Below are 24,138 nucleotides of genomic sequence, written 5' to 3' on the forward strand. Positions count from 1 at the left end.
TTTTGGATGGATATGAGATTCCTACCATGACTCGATAATGGTGGAGGAGACCACCTGGGGAAAGACCTAAGCTAAAGACACATTACAAACCAGTTAGAGTAGTTCACACCTATATAATCCCAGCTATCAGAAGGCTCAGGCAGGAGGATTGCTTTGAGTTTGAGGCCAGCTGGACTACAAGGTGAGCTCAAGAGTAGCCTGGGCTATAGGGTGAGAGAATACAGGGAGCTCAAAAAAAACAGGGAGCTGGGGTGCAGGGTGACAGGGAGACAGACTTAATCAACCATAGACAGGAGGAATACAGAAGGCCTTTGGTGTTCAGGAACCCAGGAGACAGCCCTACCCATGCTTAAGGACCATGACAAACAGCTCTGAGCAGTCAAGCAGAATAAGGCTAAAACTGGGGAATGTATTTAACCCGCTGCCCACAGAGTCTTTTGGTATTAAGAAGATCAATGAGGGATCTTTAGCTGGATAAGATTGGACCCCCATAGTACAAGATCCTTGTTTAACTTCTAAGATTCATATTTATGCATATGTGTACAGGCAACTTCATTCCTTGGCATCCATCAGGCCTGTGCATAAAACCAGGGACTATCCTAGATACTGAGGATTCCACACAGGTCACAGACAGTCCCTGCTCTCCAGGCTACCCTCTAGCTGGGGAGGTGCTGTGGACCAGAGTTACTATACCAGTATTCAGGACGGAGGAACTCAAGGATGCTATCTATGTATAAGAGGGGGCTTAGCAGAGTCCTCGCAGTCAGGGGAGGATTCTTTGAAGCTTCAAAAGTTTGACCTGCTGAGAATCACAGAAAGATCTTCAAGTTGGGAGGAGCTCAGGCTGAGCAAGACTTCATTCCTGAAGCTTGGCCTTAGGAAGGGCCTGAAGGACTGCAGGTCTGCACCATGAGTTTCCGCTGTGCCCTAGACCAGGCTTGCTTACCCTCAGACAGGATGGTAACAAGGATGAGGGCAGATACTGGTTCCTATAGGATAATGACAGGAGTTAGGAGCCTGAGGACAAGGCTTGCCTCTGTAGACTAGATTTTGGCTCAGTTAGGTCTCCACCACATTGGGAAGAGCCTAAGTCAGAAATGATGCAATCTTCTGACCACTTAATTAATTCAAAACACCCTCATTCTCATTTTGAGGACATTAGTCCATCTAATTATTTTTTTTCTAGTCTGTCCATTTGGAATGAAAGACAAAAGAATGAAAGCTTAATGCCAGCGTTTCTCAACGTCTCTCCAAAAAAAAAAAAAATAAATAAATAAAAAAAAATAAAAAAAAAAGGAACTCTGCACTAAACAAAGCCTGGTAATTCAAAAGCAAAAGCTCTAATATATTCAGCATAAAACAGACAGAGGACCTAGAGCAATAATGACAACACTAATAACTAAAACAGTTATAACAATTAACAACAATTACAATGATAGGGGAGCTAATGGCGATGATCGCTGCATTTAAATTGCAAGCAGAGATGGGAAGGAGTGTTTCTAGAGAAAATGGGGGTGGGGTGGGGTAGGAATGGGAGTGTCTTGTTCTTTCTAATCCCCTGTGAGGGAGGCTAAGCTTCAAGTGAGCAAAGTCATCACAAAGCAGAGCACCGGGCAGAATTGTTTCTCCGTTCCCCAGGTGGGTATGAGGAATTGTTCCACACCAGATTCTTTGTGACCAGGATGGGCTTTTCTCCTTTTATGGAGTTCAAGCTGGTGTTACTGGTGACAGAGTCAATGGCGGCTCCTAGGAAAAGGACCAGGACACCTCTATCTAGTCCTCCTTGTCTTCAGGCACAGCAGAAGATGACTGCTCCCCTACAGCTTAGTTGTTGAGGGGCCTGAGAGCTTCAGAAGTCAAGCTGTGAGCAGGGAAAAGAGGCTAAAGGCAGGTCAGTGTGGGGTTTACATTTTCTTGAAGAGTAAAGGGGGCTATGTCAGTGAGGTCTGGCCTTAGGCACAGCTGTTTAAATTAGGGGCACCAGACAAAGCCTTGAAAACAAACCAACCACAGTAGGGCCCAGTGAGAGTTGGACCAACTCTGTAAACAGTGGCTTCAAATGCTGTAGTCTAAGCCAAGCCAGGAGGGGCCACCATGTTATAGTACACTCAAAGCAGACACCCACTGCTACCTTATTAACAATTTCAGAAATATGAAGAAACTTGCCAGGTGCCACTCACTGTGACACCAGAGCAGGAAGAATATTTTTCTGCTCATTTTCCATACCATTTGATTATGTTCAAGCCCATTTCACCTTGACTTATGAAATTACTATGCTCCTTAATTTCGTAAGTATGGTTTATGTGTGGAGACCAATCACAGAGCCTGATTCTCACCTCATCGGTTCCTTTTCTTGGGTTAAAATGTTAGTGGGTGATGCTCAACTCAAGGTTGGTCCTGGAAAAACAGAGGACAAGAGCCACAGGAGCCCATGTAGCTCCCTTTTGTTTGGTGTAGGAGTTTTCTGTCAGCAGGCACCACCGTGGGCTGACAGAGGGTCTCCAGGATGGAAAGCCGATGAAAGACCATTCTTCTGACACGACTCCATGTTTATAAGACTAAGCACTAAGCCTGGTTTGCCCACAATCAGAGAGAGACAGAAAGACAGAGACACACAGACACATAGACACACTCACACACACACAGACACAGAGAGAGAGAGAAGAGAGAGAGAGAGAGGAACAGAGATACACCGAGAGATAAATAGAAGGATAGACAGACAGAGAGACACACAAAGACAGAGAGAGACACAAGAAAGAGACAGAGATATACTGAGACACACAGAAACAGAGAAATGAACAGAGACACTCAGATAGACAGACACAGAGACAAACAGAAACACATAGAGACAGAGAGAGACATAGACATAGACATAGCTACAGACACACACACACAGAGAGAGAGAGAGAGAGAGAGAGAGAGAGAGAGAGAGAGAGAGAGAGAGAGAGAGAGAGAGAGGGAGAGAAAGAAAGGAGAGCTCTGTTCCAAGACCTTCTTTGGCTAGCAACTTTATGTGTCTAAGGGTGACTTGTCTCTACAGTATGGCACACCCAAGCAAAGGAAAATTTTATACCAACAGCTCACAGTGAGTCTTGCTTTGGGCTACCCAGAAGTTTCTCACAGCAAAGCAGGAAAATATGACCTCACCACTAAAGACCGTCAATGTTAGATCCTGTGGGACTGCCAAGCTGGAATTTAGAGAAAATCTGAGGTGTTGAAGAGTCACTCATTAAAGTAACCATGTTACTAACAGTCACGCTGTAAAGCAAGCTCTTTATAGATTGGGCAATCAATACTACAAGGCTGTGATAGATTTTCTAGGTAACAGAATAAAATAAAAGAAATTGCATCTTACAGGGTCATTAACACTCAATAAGGATAAACTGAATTCTGTTCCTCTCTCCCTCTTTGGATAAGATCTGGGGGTAGGCTTGAAAAATGTTAGCAGTTCTGTCAGAGAAAGTGCAGCATCAAGTGACAGGGTCTGTGGGATAGAGAAGAGTCCTCAGATGTGTCAGCCATAGCTTCTTGGTGGGAAGGCAGCCGGGACAGATCTTTCCCTCCCAAACACATGACACCTGAGAAAAAACTAAAAGACACATATGTACATAGCTCATCTGTGACCTAAGAATTTACTCTGTCCCAGCCTTTTAAATGCCTTCATTCAGGCTGTTAGCCCTTCCCCCAGATCTCTATATTTTGTTGTTATAAAACTTAGAGATGACATTGGGAAATTACATATGTGCTGCAGTTTCTATAGCTCCTTTGGAGGAAAGGCACTATATAAATTCAATAAATAAATAAGTAAACACAAATAATAAAAATCACTGCCTCAGATTCTGCAGAGGGAGCGAAAAGACCTCCTGTTTTTTAATCAGCAAGTCACCAATCATTATAACTGGTGGAAGTACAAGCCTCAGAAACATATTTAGAGCTAGCCTGATGCTAACGACACCTATTTGGGAGGCAGAATGTATGAGGAACAAAAGACTTCTTTAAAAAAAAAAAATCCTAATTGAATTATACCTGTTGGGATAGCTAAGAAATGAATCTCCTTTTATCTCCCAGATAGAACCTGAGTGGAGGGGCAGGCAGGAGAAAATGAGAGGAGGGAGGAGTCTGGGAGGGAAAGCCAGACTTTGCCAGGACACTGGCACTTCCTGAATAGAGTTTAATGCAATGTTGGCCACAGGAAGTTTCTAGTTATCCCACCCAAGGGATCCGTGTGGTAGCTGTTTCTCCCTATGCTGGAGACAGAAGTAGATGGAGAAAAGCCTTATTTGGGACGCGCTAGGTTACAACAGAGTTTTCTATATGGCAAGTAGAAAAGAATAGAAATTAGGTTTCAGGGCTGGAGAGTGATTTCAGCCATTAAAGGCGAAAGCTCACAACCCTAACTTCAGAAGTTCGGTTTTAGAGGATTTAATGCCATGGGCTAATGATCAGGAGCTGACATTCTCAAAGCTTAGGCATCCCGAGTGCTTTCATGACCTCTGACTGTCTTCGCTCTTCCCAGGGAGAAGTTGGATCTTTGCAAACCTGAGTCCTTCACTAACCCTCGAAGAGTCATTTCCTGCAGGGATGGGGAAGATGGCCCAGTGGGGGAAAAGCCCTTGTCTAGCCAGCATGAAGACCTAGGTTTTAATAACTGGAGTCCATCTAAAAGCCAGGAGAGGTCACATGTGTGTGATCCCAGTGCTTCCATGGCAAGATGGGAGACAAGAGACTAAAGAATCCTGGGTAGCTGGTCATGAGCCAGCAGGTCAGCCAGGCAAACACTGTAGGGCCAAGACAACAAAGAGACCCTGCTCGCACCACACAAGGTAGAAGGCTAGGACCAAGACTGAGACCGGAGCTTGCCTCTCCTCTTACGCATGCTCGCACGCACACTCGCACGTACACTTATTTCCTGCAGCGACCGGAAAGGGAAAAGAGGATTTTCTAGATGACTATGCATGAGAGGAAAAGTCAAAAGCAAAGGAGGGAGGCAAGAGAAGAATGAGCAAAGAGCCAGAGAGCAGGGAGGGAAGCCGGGAAAGAACTTCTAAGCTTATGAATTCCATAGATTCTAAGAAAAAAAAAATCTGCTCATATCTAAATAATTCTTGAATCCGACTCTGCTGATAGAATAAATGTCCTTGAGGTGGCCCAAGCAACGTGCAACACTCCTTCACTGACAGTGAAGGAGTGAGTCCTTGGTCCACTTAAGGAGACTCCCAAGAGCATCTGACCTTACCAGGGATGGGCTCACTAAGAGCCTGAGGCATGGCTAACAGTCCAGGATGAATAAGATGTAATTTTGTATTCAACAAACCTGTTACATATTCATTTCCAAATGTGCCTGGAATCAAACCAGCCCATCAGAGGTCAGCATCCCTCAGTCGTTCTATCCTTCACCCCAGGCGCACTTTTCAGATCTGACACATTTCTATTCCTCTCTCGACTCGCAATCTCCGGGCCGCTCAGAGAGGAGACATTTCCACTCTCAATCTTCTGATCTTCGACGAGACAATGCTATTTTCACTGCACTGATTTAAGAAATACTGATAGGAAAAAAAAAATCTGGTTTGGCTTCCCACCTTCTAAAGACAAATCTTGGGTGTGCTAGGACATCGGTTAAAGTGATTGGGTGTCTGCGTTGAAAGTTAAGGCACTTCTCTATCCAGTCACTATATTTTGGGTTTTTGGGATAATGTTTTAGGACCACTAACGATAGCGCATTCTCAAACCGGAAGCCACATTGATGCACCCCATGTGGTGCGACTTTGTCTTATACCTCGTCGCCGATGAGCGCCACATGCATCCTCTTCTAGATCATCATCATCTGAGGGAACAAACGGTCAGCATTAGCATAGGGTGTGGGGGGTGCCGGTCTTCGTGCTCTTTCTTTTGAGGGGAGGGGGGGTCACCTTTCTCTGAGCTCAGTGACCCCCTCTTCTTTCTTGTGTTTCAAAGCAGGGTCTTGCTATGGAGCCCAGGCTGGCTTTGAACTTGTGATCCCACTACCTTAGCCTCTGAAGAGCTGGGATTACAGGCCGATGCTACCACGTCTAGTTAGGAAATTCTCTCCTTTAAGGGAAGTTTAGTTAACGCATTTTCTTTTCTTTTCTTTTTTCTCCCTTCAATTATCTCACACCTTCAAATGGGCCTCCTCTCCTCCCCTTTTTTCTATTCCTGACTGGTTTTGAAGCACATACAATATACAGGGGGCTGCAGAGATATGTCAATGGACAAGCATGTCAAGGTTTCAGCCTTGGTGGAACTTCAAAAACAATTCCAATTGGATCACCAAGGGGATTTTCTTTTTCTTCCTTCCTTCCTTCCTTCCTTCCTTCCTTCCTTCCTTCCTTCCTTCCTTCCTTCCTTCCTTCCTTCCTTTCTTCTTCTTCTTCTTCTTCTTCTTCTTCTTCTTCTTCTTCTTCTTCTTCTTCTTCTTCTTCTTCTTCTTCTTCTTCTTCTTCTTCTTCTTTTTTTCTTCGAGACAGGGTTTCTCTGTGTAGCCCTGGCTGTCCTGGAACTCACTTTGTAGACCAGGCTGGCCTCGAACTCAGAAATCCGCCTGCCTCTGCCTCCCAAGTACTGGGATTAAAGGCGTGTGCCACCACCAGCCGGCTCAAGAGGCTTTTCTTTAGACCTGATTCTTTTCGTAAGTCCTCACTTCTCTTTGTGGAATGCTTGCTTGCATTTATTATCTCCATGGAGGCATCTTCCTTGGTTTTAGTCATCCAGAGTAAGTGTGTGTGTGTGTGTGTGTGTGATTGGAAGTGGGTTTTAAACCTTCTGTGATTAATTAGTCTTTAACATATCCATTTTTGTTCAGCTGTATCGGAGGCTGGTCATGAACATAGTTTTATGTTCCTGGTACTTGAGGCCTGTAGTTATTTTTATTTTTATTCTTTAACTGTTGTATTCAGTCTGCCTTGTTCATTAGAATATAGGCTCCTGAGGGCAGATGGAATGGCCTTTTAATTAATTACTGCGGATTCACAATGGGTTCTAAGTCAATGCTAGTGTCTAACTCCAGTCAAGTGTTTATATGGCCAAAGTCACAACGTGATTGGCCTGAGTTTCTTACCCTCATTAAGCCATTTCATCTCAGGCTTCACACTACGTGACACTACGTGACACAATAGGAGGTGGGTCTTTATTACAAGAGTATGAGAATTAGGGCCACATTTAATAATCCTATTTTAGGAGATAGAATTATAACATATGTATACATAGATATGGGCAGAAATAGGCTCAATGACTTTTTCATCAACTAGCCCTCCTCTCTTTTTTCTTTTAGACCCACATTCAGTCAGTCAGTCATTCAGACAGACACACAGAGGCTAGGGCACAGTCAGCCATGGTTGAGAGCTGGTGACTCAGTTTTTCCTGAGCATACTTGACTGCCTCTTCCTAGGTTTTATTTCACACACTTGCCTTGCTTCTCCACAAATGGAAACTTTGAGGAGATGGCCAGGGGACAGTCTCCCTCTAGTCTTTTTGAAAATGTCAGATTTGAGAAAGTAAATCCTAAGCTCAAAGGAGAGCAGAAACAGCATGAAATGTGCTAGTTTACTCCAGAGCCCTGAGAATACCCGAGTGTAGAGTGGGTTGTGGTGGCGCTCACCTTTGATCCCACTTAGAAGGCAGAGGCAGGTGGGTCTGGGTCCAGGTTGGGCTTACCGGTAAGACCCTGTCTCAAACAAAGAAACACAAACTACCTCCTGATTTTATGTTTATAAAAACGATACTCAGAAAAAATACAAAATTAAGAGTTTAACATTCTGAGGAAATAACTCACCTGTTACCAAGATTAAAGATACGCACGTTCACGTGCTTGCCCTACAATTCTGTGGAAAAGGAGGAGCCCTTAGGAAAAAAAATCTTATTTTAAAAAGTTGATTATCTTACGTGTATGACTATATCACCTGTGTACATGCATGCATACCACGTGCGTGCTCGGTGCTGGTGTTGGATCCCTTGGACTGGAGTTACAGACGTTTGTGAGCTGCCATGTGGGCGCTGGGACTTGAACCCTAGTCTTCTGGAGGAGCATCCAGTGCTAACTTCTGAGCCAACCTTCCAGCCCTTCAAAGGATTCTTATTTCTGTGTAGAGGCCAGCAGTAGGCTTTCCCTGTCACCGCCTGCCCTGCTTCCTAGCCTCACCTCAAGGAACAAAGACTGAGGTAAGGGAGGCATGACGTCAAATGTAGGGGAACTGGGCACACAGAAACAAATTCCATTCTTTTCACATCGTCTTTCTATTGCTCTCCTCCACTAGGATGCTTCTCCTTTTTGCAGTGGGGCCGACTTTATAGGACTGACAATATTACAGCGTGAGTTGGGGCATCCTTCTTGTAGCGATGCCCAATAATTTGGACAGCAAGCGGCTCCTTTCCTGGTATCAGACAACTCAATCACAAGGACCAATAATGTGCTGTGCTTAGGCACTTTTACAGAGAGCGTTTATTCTACCTCTGCTGTCCGTGCGCAGCTGTCTCTTCCTCCCAAGTCTAATCAATGTAAATTGGGTCAGATCTCCGCTGTGAATTACAAATTGGATCTGAAGTTGGAGGGTCACCATGCCTGCTACTCCACCTCCTTCCCACCGCCATTAGATGGGAAGCTACACCAAAGATCTTTTCTAAATAAATCAGACTTTATTGTAAAACTCGGCCACTGACGAGACATAACCTCATTAGCATTGATTTTAAAATAAATTATTGAAAGTGGCCTGCCTGCTCTTTGCATTTGTAAAAAAGGAGAATGTAAATGTATTTGCAATGATAAAAATGAAAACTAAAACCTGATTCCTGTATCCTTTCAGGCAATAGCACTTAATCTAGTCATGATAAAAAAAAATGGAAAAAATAGAAATGTGCATTATTCAGTCTCAGAACAGACTCTCTGACTTCCATTGTAACTTTGGAGTCACCTAGAAAGAAAGAAAAATGCTGGCCATTAAGTATGCGTATTATTTGCCACTGTTACCAGGCCTTACAGGGATGGATGTGAACGGGAAGCTCTGGTCCCCACTTCTGTTCTAGCTGCCTTGTCCTCTGGTGGTTGAAAGTGGCCTCCCATTAAGAAGCTTTCTTACTGCTGGGCGTGGGCTGTGTCTCAGGAATCGCTGAAGGACTGAGGCTGGGCTCCCATCACACAGTGGAGGACTGAGGCTGGGCTCCCATCACACAGTGGAGGACAGAGGCTGGGCTCCCATCACAGAGTGGAGGACTGAGGCTGGTGTCCTGTCACACAGTGGAGGACAGAGGCTGGTGTCCTGTCACAGAGTGGAAGACTGAGGCTGGGCTCCCATCACACAGTGGAGGACTGAGGCTGGGCTCCCATCACACAGTGGAGGACTGAGGCTGGGCTCCCATCACACAGTGGAGGACTGAGGCTGGTGTCCCGTCACACAGTGGAGGACTGAGGCTGGGCTCCCATCACACAGTGGAGGACTGAGGCTGGGCTCCCATCACACAGTGGAGGACTGAGGCTGGTGTCCCGTCACACAGTGGAGGACTGAGGCTGGGCTCCCATCACACAGTGGAGGACTGAGGCTGGGCTCCCATTACAGAGTGGAGGACAGAGGTTGGGGTCACACAGTAGAAGAAGCCCCTTCTACAGCTGGTTAATGACAAGCACTGCTCTTGGTACCTTCTTAGATTGAGAGGGTTTGATACAATTGATTTCAGACCCTTCTGTGAAACCAAGCTGGTATCTGACAAGGTCCAAAGTCAAGACAATGTTTATGTAACTGGGATTTTTACAAAAGGCTTTCTGCTTAAAAAGACAGGTGGGTTAGGGAGTTAAATTTCTTATTTTTGTTACTCTGTACAAAGAAGCTTTGTTTTCACTTATTAAGTGTGTGTGTGTGTGTGCGTGCGTGCGTGCACACCTGTGCTCACATGCATCAGGGTGCATGTCAGAGGCCAGAGAATACCTCGGGGGAGTTGTTTCTCTCCTTCTACCAGGTGGGTCACATGACAAGCATCTTTACCTACTGGGGTATCTTGTTGGCCTGAGGTTTTCATTTTAAAAGACAATTTTGAAACAAAAACATTTCTTTAGGTTAAAGAGCTCATTGGACTTCTAAGAATATTATTAGGCATCTTAGCATTACATCCATGGAAATACATCTTCATTTAAGAGAGAATTAAAATTTATGTGCTAGCTCAACTTTAAACAGTAATAGATTATAATGGTCCTGGCTCCTAACGGGGCATATGGGACCCCAATCTCACACAGGCTTTAAACAAATTAACCTCTGAAGATTACTGCCCACTTATTACATTAAATGCTCCACTTGATCCCCAAATATCTCATCTCAGTTGGGAAAACAGTTGAAGAAGATTCTGTTAACTGTGTGAACATGTGAGGGAACCATGGGGCATCACAAATGAGCCTCAGTATCCGGAGAGTCGATTTCAATCAACATTCTTGGCACAGTATCAGGGACACTAATGAGAGGCTGAGAGGAACAGGACACTGAATCCACCTAGGAGGGACAGCGAGGTGCTAGCTGCTTCTGACACCTGAGTCCTTTCTGAAGTGTGGCTCTGGCACCCACTCCTGACACCCACTAAACGGATACCAGAAAGAATAGCAGGAGAAAAATGATTACATCAAAAGGAGGGAAAAGCAGTTTCCCCACACAGAAAGTGACAACAGCTTTAAGAAAATGCCTCACGTATTAATGTGCAGCCAGATGTCAAGGTGCTGTGGTGACAGATGCAAGAGAAATTCAGGGAGACTTGACACGTAAAGGGAGCATCCAAAAGAATAGGAATGAGCCACTCCCTGGCAAGGCCAGACTAGGCATAGACCCCTGTATGCCATAGCAGCTCTCTACACAACAATGCAACCTATGAGCAGGAGGCTAAGAACACATTTATCCTCTGCTGTGTATTGTGTGTATTGGGTAATCTTAACTGTTGCCTCTCAATCCGTCCATCCAGTCTCTGTGGTATGGTTGATCTGCAAGATATTAAACTCAGTTTGTGCTAATACCAACCATTGGAATGCACAGAATTTAATTCTACAAATAATAACCGAGTACCTGCTAACTGGGGAGAGAGACAAGACTAAAAATCAGCGTGGTCAGAGACAGACCTTAATTTCAGTGGTGGCAGAGAGGGTGTCCCATCTGTGGATGCAACTGAGCAGAGTGCAGCACTTCCGAGGCAGAGACTAGAGGGGCATGCTAGGGAGAAGAAACAGCATGGTTCCAGCAGGTCCCCATGGCTGCTTCTCAGAGTGTGAGGTGACAGACAGACAGACAGAGACAGACAAGATACATACACAGAGCAACCAGGGATGAGGAAGAAAAGAGGCCAAGAAACTAGAAAAAGGCTAGGGACCGCACTGACTCTTCATCTGTTTTGTGTTTTGGGCTTGGGTTTGTTTGCATTTTTCTTTCTTTAGACCTTTAACTATCACTGTTCCTTCTTCCTGTGTGTCTGGACAGCTATGCAGGGGGGAAGATAATCCTGCAGAATGTTGTTTCCACTTGATTCTAATCAAAAAGAAACCCAGTTATGTGCTTTACTATAAAGCAGTTTGGTTTCTGGGTCTGTAGCAACCCTCTGGGGCCGTGATCTCCAGTGGTCTCAGATGCCTTCCTGGCTTCTAGCTTTGAGGGCCCAGACAATTGCAGGATCTGATTAAAAAATGCCCTTATATGGAATTTTGAATCTGGGACTGCGCTCATCTGCAGAATAATGTCACATCAAAGAAGATGTGAAATGTTTAGAAAAATGTTTTCTAAAAGATTTATTTTAATTTTTATGTGTGTGCGTGTATGTGTGTATGTATGTATGTGTATGTGTGTGCATATCACGTGTATAGCATGTTTAGGTTCCTAAGGTGGTCAGAAGAGAGTATCAAGTCCTCTGGAGCTGGAGTTGTGAGCTGTTCAATGTGGGTGCTTAGAATTGAACCCTGGTCCTATGGAAGAGCAGCAAGTGCTCTTAACCAATGAGCCACCTCTCCAGCTCCAAAGCCTCCTATTTTAACATCTGGCTTTCATACTGCATTTAGGCCATTCTCTGAAGTTTAATCTACTACAGATGAAATCCTAAAACTCAAGGGTCCCTATATTCTCAACAGGAATCTCAGAATCCTAGTGAATATAAACCATATTTTCTAGGACTAACTTTTAAAAAAAAGATTTATTTATTTATTTATTTATTTATTTATTTATTTATTATGTACACAGCATTCTGCCTGCATGTGTGTCTGCAGGCCAGAAGGCGGCCCCAGATCTCATCTATAAGTGGTTATGAGCGACCACATGGCTGCTGAGAACTGAACTCAGGACCTCTGGAAGAGCAGCCAGTGCTCTTAACCTCTGAGCCATCTCTCCAGCCCTCCCCCCCAATCCCTCTCTTTCTATTTATATATTTTATGTATATGGGTGCTTTGTCTACAAGTATGTCTCTACACCAGAAGAGGGCATCAGATTCTGTTGTAGACGGTTATGAGCCACTCTGTGGGTACAGGGAATTGAACTCAAGGAACTCTAGAAGAGCAGCCAGTGTCCTTAACTGCTGAGCCATCTCTCCAGCCTGGACTAACATTTTTCCTGTGGTCTGGCTGAAAACCTGAGTGCTCTGGTTTCCCTCTTGGGGACAAGAGCGCTAGCCATAGAGTAAATGTTAATTACCTCATGACTAATGTGATGTCACACATTTAATTTGATGACCCATATATTATTTTGGTTAGGAAGACTTTTTTTGTATTGACTTGGTATACTTTGCATATTCTTTTCAGTTTTCTATTACACTCGGGAAGGGAAGCCGCATTTACACGGCTTTCCCCATAGGCACAGTGAGACTCCCATAGGCCCCACCCAGAGCAGGACCAGCATGCCTGCCTACACTAAACATCCTTCACAACGCATGTTCACCTGCTATAATGAAATGGACGCTAGAGATCCGAGCACCATGTGACTATTGGTGAGCGTGCAGTGCTTGCACACTCCAGTGTTACTATTGCCTGTACCTTCACCCAGCACCTGGCCCTCTTGATTAGAAAGAAAATAAATAAATAAATAAATAAAAGGGCAGGAGCAGAAGGTGTTCTCCACAGTCCATCTGTTCAGGCTTTTTGGGTTCACTTCTGCTTCACACACATAACCAACTGCAAGTGCCTTACTGGACTGTCTTGGGTTTGGCTGGTGAGGATGGGACCTAGCCATACTCCCAACTCTTTGATGAGGAAGTAATATTTCCTATTAAATGGCACCAGGTCTACACTATTGTCATGTGTGGAGTGTTTCTTTGCCAGAGTGCTCCGTGCTAAGTGCACACACATCACTCTCTGGTTCTTCCTCATGTCCCTCTAGGAAGCTACGTCATCACTTTGCCCATCTTACAAGTGGACAATTAGACAGGGCAAGGAGTTTGCTCCAGTCCTCACAGTGAGCAGGTGGCAGTGTAGATCCACTCCGAGTTACAGCCAGCTCTGTGCCTGTTGTATCTAGCTGTCCCTCACATGCTATTTTTCAGTAGATAGTGGCTGGCATTCGGGGGTCTTGTGGGGGCGGGGAGGGGAGCTCCGGGGTGGGGAGATGAGGCTGGACCCCCTTACGTTCTTTCTCCATTTCTTTAGGACTGTGGTGTGGCCTAGGCAGAACGCACAGAGCAATTTCAGAAGCACCAATGGTGGGGTGACAGAGAGCTTGGGTGATGGAGACATGTGGCTGAAATAATCACATGATAATTAAATGACGATATACCTCCCCACCCCATGCTGTCTGTAAGAACTGTGGTGGATGGTGGCTTCTGTTCACTGGATGCACAGGCAAGGTAGCTGCGGTCCTTCTAACCTGCAGAAAGAGATCCCACCTTTTCTATAGTGTGGTTCCCTCAATTTCTGTGGACTGGAGTTGTGGGCACAGGGTTAGTGGCTGCTTGAGGAGGCTGACTAAGCTCCATGCCGTTGGGTCCACTCTTGTATGTAAGCAGTGGGAGGTATGGAGGCGTTCTGGGGACCTCAGCTTGTTTGTCAGCAGCGTTTAGGAGGCAGGATGAACTTGGTCACTCAGAGGCTGGTAGTTCATTCCTTCCTCCTGACCCAGAGTAAGGAATCCCAACCTGTTTCCTGAGGTCTCTCTCCTTCACTCCCCACTAGCATCAGTTTCATCCTCCCTGGCTTCTTTGGGCATCACATAGCTTTTCTCTGCAGCCCAGAAGGCAGAGTGGCTTGGAGATAGTTGGAATCTCAGGTGAAGCCTCATCCGGATCTTTCCCTGAACCTGGGCTGGTGTGAGCTCTCTAGGAAGATCCTGGCCAAGCTGGGGAGAGCGTCTCCTTTTAGGGAGTGTGGTGAATTAGATCGCTTTCTGCACCCTGCTGTTGCAATGGCACAGGCTGTGGAGGAAGATTCTCGGAGGAGCTCTGTTTTAATGTAGCAATTTGATTCAATTTTCCACTCTATAAAATTACCCATCACCGCTCGTTGCTTCCTAACAGACACCTTCACTCTTAATTTAACAATCCTATCGAATTCTGCCAGGGAAATTGGAAAAATTTATCACCTGTGAAATTTTATTTTCCTTTGGTTGTATCTGTTTTTGTAAAACTTCATTAACGACGATGACTTGCTGAGGAAATTATCATTTTTTTTTTTTTAACTTCAGACACAAGAAATGGCTCGACCTCAACCAAGACATCATTTGCATAATAAAACACAACAACAACAACAACAACAACAACAACCACCACCACCACCAAAGCCAGGGGAAGTGGAGTCTGGCAGAGGCTGGAGGACCGAGGGAGAAGGATTGAACACTCCTTGGTGGGGCTTTGAGGACACACAGACTTGCAACTTGACTCAGAGAGCAATGACGTGGCTTCTCTCTCAGGCAAGAGACAAATAGGGAATACCTACTTAAGAAGGCTGGGTCCTCCTCTTAGGAAGCCTTGAGATGCAATTATTTACTGATAATGCTTTTAGCAAGGGGCCCTGTCTTCTGGGGCCTAAGTGTTGGGTTCACCTTAGTTCCCAGGTTCATCTGGGATGCAGGTTTAAATTGCTATAAATTTTGGCTTAATTTGAATTTCTTAGCAGAGTACTAAACTCCTGGCAAATTTCCACAGGAGCGCTTCCTGAATGGACTTGAAGATTCAGCTTTCCCATTGTCTAAATACCTCACAATTAAAAGGCTCAGGCTCCCGCTTTCCAGTCTGACCCCCACTGTGTTCTGTACTGTTCACCAGCTGCTGGATTCCCACCAGAAGTGGCTCTGCGGGAGCAGTGATGACTGTGCGTTTTTCTGAGATGCTAGTGAGCCTGCCTTGTGAAGGGGAGGGCTCCAGAGTCAACCTGCCCCAGCACGGGGAGAGCCGAAGCAGGGTAGGCTTACTCTGAGAAGATGAGATTTGACTCTGGGCGATGATGAGGTGTGTTCTATCAGAGTTTTACTGTATCAAAACCATTGTTGGCATCTGCACAATCCAGACTTTGGAAATCCTCCGTACCTTTGAGACAATGTCTTATCCTTCTCCAGATTCTACAGAAAGTAAGCCAGGGCTAGAGAGCTATAAGAACGCACCCCCAAACTCACAGCAAGCCAATGAGAAACAGAGGGAGTGGTCTCTAGCCTTTAACCTTCATGGCTCAAGAACAAGTGACGTCATGTCACGTGGTACTGCTGAAAGAGGATTTCATCTTGTTCCCAGAACAAGGCAGAGTCACCAGGCTTTTTACACCATCTCCTTCAGACAGTGAACCTTAGATAGGGATAACTTTGGGGCTGTTTCGTTCTTTCGCATGTCAAGATTTTTTTTTTTTTTCTCTAAGCAGTAGGAGGTGGGTAGTTAGCCGGTGATGTATCTTACCTGGTAGGACTTCATAAATGTCTTCCTCTTTCTCAGTAGGCTCAGGCAAGGCCATGGCTCTGCACTGGGAGCCAGACCTTGGGGAGTCAAAGCCATCGACGTCATTGTACATTTCTTCCTCTTCTTTCTCTTCTTCCTCCTCTTCCTCTTCCTCCTCTTCGAAGGGAATGGTTAAGGAGCTAAGATCTGCAGCCGGAGCAAAGATAAGAATGAATAAAGATAGAAAAAAAAAAAAAAGAAGTATAGGAAAGGAGGAGGTGAGAGAGGAGGAGGGATGAGAATAAAACATGTCAGGAGAAAATGAAACACTAGGTTAAGGGCTGTTATTTCTAATGCGGGCCTCGGTGGCAGGAAATCTACAGAAAAGGCCAGCCCGGCACTGCATCAGGTTTAACCCACCAATATAAATCCTCCCTGGCAATAAAACGTGGTCAGGATGAAGCAGCCCAGAAAAGTATGGGTATGGGAACGGAAACGCAAGGTGAAAGGAAGAAAATAGGCCAGGCGAGGCATTGCCTGTGTCCTATGCTCTGCTCGCCAAGCAGAAAACCGGATGGGTGAGCGATGGCTCCAAGTTGGCTAGGGTGACAGAGCCCAGGCAATGTGGCGGAGTCTGAGCTCTCAGACGTTCATTTCCCGGTGGTCTCACTGTGGAATTTAGACAAATTTGTTCGTGGAGAGGGAAGAAAAACAAATGAGGAAAAGCAGCAGAAGAAAAGAAACGGGGGGGGGGGGGGCGGAACGGGAAAACACAACCGTGGTGTGACCAGACGGAATGGCCAAACAGCACAGTTACCATGTCCTTTTGCGGCCTGGCTGACCTTAAAGTGGGTCACTGAGGAGGGGGTGTTCAGCCATTACCGCACTAGTGAGCACCAAGGCGGGGAGAAAGATTGGTTTCAATTCTGGTAGGGGGATGGGAAGCTTGTTCTCTGCCTTCAGCATGCTCCTGGAACCCCCACCCCCACCCCCACCCCCGAGGGGGCCGCTGCAGGACCCAGCAAGCACACTGAGCATACATACTCTGGGGACAGGAAGGATGGAGAGACAGGAACGGTTCATTTCTAAGCACAATAAAACTGTTTGGCTTGATTAGGCTTTTAATAAAGATTTCCCAACAAATTTCATCTGAATTCTGGCGACTTCACAGGAGGAAAGGATCAAAGGCACATTTGCGGCTGAAACCATATGTTATTATTTTGTTTGTTTTAAAATAAAATGGAATGAATAATTTCTTCAATGTGAGATTCTGAAAGTACCACAGGGTACAGCTCAATAAAGCTGCTTTGAGTTTTATTGAGGTTTACACACTTAGGGGTATATTACAAGCATAAATCCTAGGCACCTAGATGAGAGTGTACCCTGTAGCCTCACCATCGACGCCCGTGTCTGCCTAGCTCCAGCCTATTATATGGGATGCTGCTGGTGCACGGAGTAGTTTGTTTTTGTGATAGCAGAGGTATAACTGAGGAAAAGAGGCAATTCTTGTAATTAAGGCTGGGGCGCTTTCTTCTTTTTTATCCACCATAAAATCTTACGGCAGAATAATAAACCGTGATGAGAAAGCTTGGTGTTTTTAGGTGGATGTGTTTCTCCTTGAGACATGGGCCACGTACGGAGTTGGTGTCCTTGCATCTTACTGAGGCTGGTATGATGGTGTATGAAGGTCCTCTTAGGCCAAATCTACCTGTTTGGTCACTCTCAGGGTGGAAGGCTTCCTGGGCCATTGTGGCTGCTGCACCAGGCCTTCTGGCTGGCCAGCAGAGGGTACTCTAAGAACAGCCTTTAACCTCTTCAGGCAGGGCTCTTGCCATTCCCAAGGCAAGGTACATTTTATTATGGCTTGGGAAACGACCATTTATTTTTAATGTCCAGTGTCCCTGACAGCCACCTAGATGAGTTTAAAACTCAACTTTTTAACAGAAAGGGAAAACAGAGGAGAGGAGGGACTTGGATCTCAACGACATGACGATCACTATGAATTACCTTTGCAGGATAAAAGGGGTGAGGTGGGGAGAGGACAGGGACTTGAGCTAAGCAGCTTTCTGAATCTTTCCCAAATGATTAGTGGCTTTGTCTACATGGGGTCAGTGGGTGAGCTGTGACATCAGAGGTGACCTGATGCCTTGTCTTCCCATTCTTACAGGACACTATTTGTCGTTATATTTAAAGGCCACGTAGGGTAGGTAAGGGAGCCAGGGGGAAAAAAAAAACCACTTAGAGAAACTTTTAGCTTAAACTCTCAAAATACAACTTCACCTGCCAGCCCGCTCCCATAGCATGGAGTTTTGAAATGGTGCCTCTTACCTTTTAACAAGAAACTTATTTGATCTACCCAGTCTCTGGCTTCAGCTGGACTAGAAGCTGTAAACTAGAGAAAAAACAAGAGGATCAATGTATCCATCACCAAAAAAGGGCTCCCGACGCCTGCTAGATAGACTCAAAGGAACATGAGTATCAGAATAAGAGGCTCCGAGTTTCTGAGTTTCAGAGTTGAGCTCAGTGATCAGGGTTCTCTGCCTTCTTATCATTCAGAAAACAAACAAACAAAACCACCAAGACACCTCACACAGCCGCGCTGTGCCTTCAGCAATTTCACACACCGGAGAGAACAGCTCTGTAAGTCTAGATGTTGATGTGCATGTATACCTACTCACTCGATTACCGTCTTCATCAAGGATTTGTCGGGGAAGAGTTTATAGAAAGAGAAGCAAAGCGCCATGGGTGTGAGACTAGAATACTACAAGGGAGACGCCTTCGGCAGCAGGGAGATTTGTTTTTCTTTTCTTTTTTAAAGATTTTAGCCTTTCATCCCAGCACTCGGGAGGCAGAGGCAAGCAGATTTCTGAGTTCGAGGTCAGCCTGGTCTACAGAGTGAGTTCCAGGACAGCCAGGGCTACACAGAGAAACCCTGTCTCAAACCCTCCCCCCCCCAAAAAAAAAAGATTTTATTTATTTTATGTATATGAGCACACTGTAGCTGTCTTCAGACACACCAGAAGAGGGCATTGGATCCCATTACAGATGGTTGTGAGCCACCTGTGGTTGCTGGGAATTGAACTCAGGACCTCTGGAAGAGCAGTCAGTGCTCCTAACTGCTAAGCCACGTGAGCACGAGAAAGTCAGGTGTGAGGCCTATGAGCAGATGAGATGGGCTGAAGTCCAAGCACAGGTAGGGGAGCAGAGGCACTGGCAGGAAGGCTCTGACTAGACTTAAAATGTAGGCGACAGGAAGCCACATCCAGTTCCAGCAAAGACTGTGGGTATTTCCATAGCTGTGGCTAGGAAGGGTTTGAATGGGGGTGTCTGGAGACTAGAGACCAATTAGGAAGCTGTTTAAGTAGCCCGCTGGGTGAAGTGACAGGAACTTAGCTATTGCAATGGCTTTGGGATTAAATAAGGAGAGGAAGAAAAGGCCAAAGGAAGGCTCCACGGCCCAGAGGGATGGTTTGGATTCAATGGGCCAAAGATAGGCATCAAAACAGACCGCATTCTGATTCACCAAACAGAGCAGTCAAGCACTAAGCCTTTGTAATTTTAAAAATGAATCAACTTGAAATAAAAGAACATTTAAATTCTATGGCCATTAGGGTTTGATAAAGGTTCATGGTGCATAAGAAATGTAGGTTCATGGATTCTCTCTCTCTCTCTCTCTCTCTCTCTGTGCACACGCGCGTGCATGCGCATCACAAGCAAGTATGTATATTCTTTGTATGCATGCAGAGGCCAGGGGAGGGTGTTGATGGTTTCCTCTTTCCCTATCCCCTTTGAGGCAGAGTCTCTCCTTGAACCTTGAGCTCCTGTTTTTATTTGGCTCAGCTGGCACTCAGCAGGCCCCAGCAATCCTTTGGTCTCTCTTCCCCACTGCATAGATAAGCTATGCTTGAGACCTTGCTCGTTATACGGGCTGTGGATTTGAACTCAGGTTTTCATCTGAATCATCTCTCCAACATATTCATAGTTTCTGAAAAACCACCCAGTTCTATAAAGTGTTTCTAGGGACACTGGTTTGAACTTTCTCACATAAAACTTTTATCTGGACATGTATTTTATCTGGATAAATATTATAATTTAATAATAAAAACAACTTTGAAACATGCTGAGATATAATGAAAACATGGGAAACATTCTCACTCTGTAGTTAAAGCTTATTTTGGATTTCATGGAAGGACTTCAGGATGACAGACAGAACAGGGACTGTAGCTGTGGAATCAGTGTGTGTGTAAAGAACTGGACTGTGGGTTGCAATAAGCAAGAATCTCACCTTGTGGGATGAGACTGGGAAGACTGGAGAGGGGTAAAGCCATGAAAGACAAGTAAAGGTGGCACCAAGGAAGAGCGTACGTAGCAAAAGACGAGAAGAGAAGGCATTGCACAGCAAAGGAAGGAGCAGGAGGGCAGGTGGGGAGAAATGAGTGGGAAGCATAGCAGGCGGAGTCTACCATAGCCCCAGCCACTGTGGCTCACATGCAGCAGCAAGGAAAATGCCGGGCTTTCGAGGATCGTGAGGATGGCTTACCTCATAGCTGCGCCTATCCTGGGAGATCAGTTCAAAGCAGGATTCTTTCTTGGAATCTTTCCGCAGGTGAGGGGCCATCCGGACACTGTAGCCCTTAATGAGGAAGGTCCCTTTGGGCTGCTTGCCTGCAAAACAGCAAAGCTCCCTGTGTCTCTCGAGAGACACAACAGCTAAGGGAAGGTAACTTTTCTGGGATGGAAAATAAAAAGCGCGGAACAGCTGTTGCATCCTCAAGGAAGCACGATTGTCTAAGAAAGGTTATTAGGGAAGCTTGGGAAGAGGCTACTACTGCCCTAGGCAGGCAGAGGTCAGCACCAAGCAGGGGAAATCCAACATAAAAGGTTATTTTACCCAAAGTGTGCAAGAGAGATGGGGAATGCATTAGAATGTTAAAGAGATCTGTAATAACAGAAAGCAGGAGTTATTACAGCAGAGAAAGCCTGTGCATGTGGGGCTCCTGAAAGCTATTACAGAGCCCAGCCCTTATTATCAGGACCAGTAGAGCTCACTTTCAAGGAGGGGTGTGGCAGCACAGCTGGGTGTTGTTAAGTCCTGGAATCTCCTTCCATACCTGTACCTCAAATGCCCGCCCCCTCCCCTGAGGGTCAGGTGGGAATTTATGCTAGAGGAAGAAAGGTTCAAACATAGTCCTGGAGATAAACTGGGAAATAACCAAGTAGTGTTTGTATCTTGAGAGGATGAGGAAGGTGACAGAGAGACCTCAAATTAAGCAAAGGAGACACCACACTGCCTGTCACTTCCATTGGCAGGGGTCGGGGAAGCCCAGCATTTATTCAAAAACAAAATACAACACTGGCCTCCTCCCTGTTTCCCTGAGAGAGGTTGCGTCTGTTTTGTAGTTCAGACAGAACGTATAGAGGGCAACAACTGCAGGGTCTGGGTGGTGAAGATGCCCTCTATCAAGTGGAGAGAATTGATATTGAATCTTTCCGTTACCTCATTTAGTGCTGGAGATTGAACCCGGGGCCTCTGATGCCTTTGGATGATAATGACAGCAAATGAGGGACAAACTGAGGAGGGAGGGGGAGAGGGAGGGAGGGAGGGAAGAAGATGGAGAGGGAGGGAGGGAGGACGAGAGGGAGGAGGAGGACGGTTTGAAGGAGGTCGTTAGGAGGGAAGGAAGAAGGATGGTGATGGAGAGAGGATGAAGAGGGAGGATGGGAGGGAGTGAGGGAGAGGGAGTAAGGGAAAAGGTTCTATTTTTACCTGCTTGAGCTAAAAGAAACACACAAACACTATACCTACAGAGAAACTGTCCTGGGCACAATAAGGAGTAAGTGTCGAGAGGGGAGCCATGCAACAGTGCTTTCTGACACCCGAATCTTTTTTGTTAAAGTATCCCTCCTTGTTCTAACTGGCCACTAAAATGTTTTGTTGTTTCTTTGGTCACCAGATTTTATTTCACCCTGACAGCAAAATGGTCAATAAAAGTCTCCAAGCCTCTCCCGCTCTCACCCCTCCTCTCTCACCGTAAGACCTGAGCTCTGAATGAACACACGCGGTTTTGTACTGAGAGATGCCAATGCTCATCGTCATTGTTTTTTGAAGACTTACTCGCTTTTATTTTGTGCGTATGGAAGGTTTGCTTGCATGTATAGATGTGTGTTATGTGTATGTCTGTACCTTCAGAGGCCAGAGAGGATGTCAGATCTCTCAGAGCTGGAGTTACAGACAGCTATGGGATATCACATGGGTGCCAGGAAGGGCAATACGTGCTCGTGACCACTGAGCTCTTTCTCCAGCCCCCAAATACTTATTTAAACACAAGAGAAATGATGAACAGTTTTTTTTTTAAAAGATTTATTTATTAGTATAAGTTCACTGTAGCTGTCTTCAAATGCACCAGAAGAGGGTATCAGATCTCATTATGGGTGGTTGTGAGCCACCATGTAGTTGCTGGGATTTGAACTCAGGACCTTTGGAAGAGCAGTTAATACTCTTACCCACTGAACTATCTCACCAGCCCTGATGAACAGTTTTACAGTGGTTCAGGTAGCATAGTAGTTTGAAGAATAGAACGGCTGTCAGCCTTGTAGGTCTAGAATTAATTAACTAATTTGCTAATTCATTAATTAATCAAGGTTTTGAGACAGAGTCTCATAACCCAGGCTGGCCTTTAACTCCTGATATAGCTGAGGATGGCCTAGAACTCCTGACCTTCCAGATTCTACCTTCTGAGTGCTGAGATCACAGGCATGCACCATCACACTGGTTTTATGCAGGGCTGAGGATCCAACCCAGGGCTTGCCAGGCATGCATGCCAGGCAAGCATCTACCAATTGAGCTGGACCACTAGCCCAGGTCTAGAATTTAGGGGGAGAACTGGTATTTCTTGGACTTGCAACTGGGCTGGGGGTTGGAAGAACATGGAACTTTTGTTGCTCAGTTTTCTGAGCAGGCTGTGGCCAGTTCCAATGGGAGAGACTCAGGAATCCAAGATGGCCACAAGATGAACTCTGTGCCACCATAGCCAGGGGGAGCGGTAGAGCGAGGCAAGTGCCACAAGCCAGGGGCAAATCCTAAGGGTCCCAGGTCACCATCAAAACTGCAGCTCTTTCTGCCCTGGTTGTATCAAAGGTGCAGGGAGACTGTTCTCCAGGCTAGGAGAATACAGTTTAGAAAGGAAGCAAGCGAAACAGAACAGACTGGAGGGTAAATCAGAGGCCTTTTTAGTAGGGCTACCACTGGCCTCTGCATGAAGGTGGGAGAGTCCAAGGGAGTCTCCTTCCAACACTTAGCTCCTCTTCCTCTGGATCCTAATCTGAAGAAGGATTTCCTCTCCCAGGGAGTTGGCCTTTGTGGCAGTTTGAATAGGAATGGCTCCCTTGACTCAAGTGTTTGAATGCTTGGTCCATAGGGAGAGGCACTATTGAGAGGTGTGGCCTTGTTATAGTAGGTGTGGCCTTTTTGTGGTCTTGTTTAAGGGAAGTGTGTCACTGTGGGGGAAGACCTTTGAGGTCTCATATATGCTCAAGCTAGACTTGGTGTGGCATTCATCTCTGTTGCCTATGGATCAAGATGTAGAATTCTTCAGCTCCTTCTCCAGCACCATATGTGCTTGCTCACTGCCATGCTTCCTGCCATGATGATAATGGACTAAACCTCTGAAACTGTAAGCCAGCCCCAATGGAATGTTGTCCTTCATAAGAGTTGCCTTGGTCATGGTGTCTGTTCACAGCCATTGAGCCCTAAGACAGCATTCATTTACAATAATAACTTTTAAATTGTATTTATTTGTAGTTCCCTCCAACTGTGTTTAAATCCTCTCTCTCTTCTCAGGGACTGAGCAAGTGTGCTCAGCATGGATGAGAGGTCTTCTAGGCATAGCACGTGGTGATGGCTCGTTAAGAAACTGCCTCTTAGTCAACACTTGGCTGCTGCTGCTGCTGTCATCTGGCTGAAGAGTGTCTCTTGGGTACAACCACCATTTAGAGTTCGACATTCATTCCCCCATGGTTCTGGGGATGTCTACTGGACCACTATTTCCCAATAGTCCTGAACGTGCTCTTAAAGAGAGTTTGAACCCTAAGGTTCTACTTCTGGGCCATTGTTGACACTACTTAAGTCTTTTTCAGAATTATTATTATATTACTGTATTATTCTGTGTATGTTGTTAGGAATTAGATTCAGCGCTTGGTGTACACCAGGCAAGTGCTCTACCACTGAGCTATATCTCCAGTGTTTGGCTTTGAAGAAAGAGTCTTACTATGTAGCTCAGGCGACCCTTGAACTTGTGATTCTCCTGCCTCAGCTCTCTAAATGTTGGG

At 45.7% G+C, this 24,138-nt stretch overlaps 1 protein-coding gene across 3 annotated transcripts in view; it reads right to left on the bottom strand.

The window, feature by feature from the left end:
• Nucleotides 1-24,138, bottom strand: part of Skap1 (src kinase associated phosphoprotein 1) — a 296,507-nt gene that overhangs the window by 31,049 nt on the left and 241,320 nt on the right. For 2 of the 3 annotated variants that reach the window (XM_029484146.2, XM_085829237.1), the window contains exons 7-10: nt 20,351-20,475; nt 18,139-18,202; nt 15,832-16,017; nt 5,777-5,824 (exon numbers count right to left, since the gene is read on the bottom strand). In XM_029484146.2, coding sequence (XP_029340006.1) covers nt 5,777-5,824; nt 15,832-16,017; nt 18,139-18,202; nt 20,351-20,475 — 423 coding nt within the window. The remainder of the gene's footprint in view (nt 1-5,776; nt 5,825-15,831; nt 16,018-18,138; nt 18,203-20,350; nt 20,476-24,138) is intronic. The other variant, XM_029484147.2, reaches the window with a different exon arrangement.

Source organism: Mus caroli, unplaced genomic scaffold (assembly GCF_978045245.1).
Source record: "Mus caroli unplaced genomic scaffold, Mus_caroli_1 scaffold_13, whole genome shotgun sequence".
NCBI lineage: Eukaryota > Metazoa > Chordata > Mammalia > Rodentia > Muridae > Mus > Mus caroli.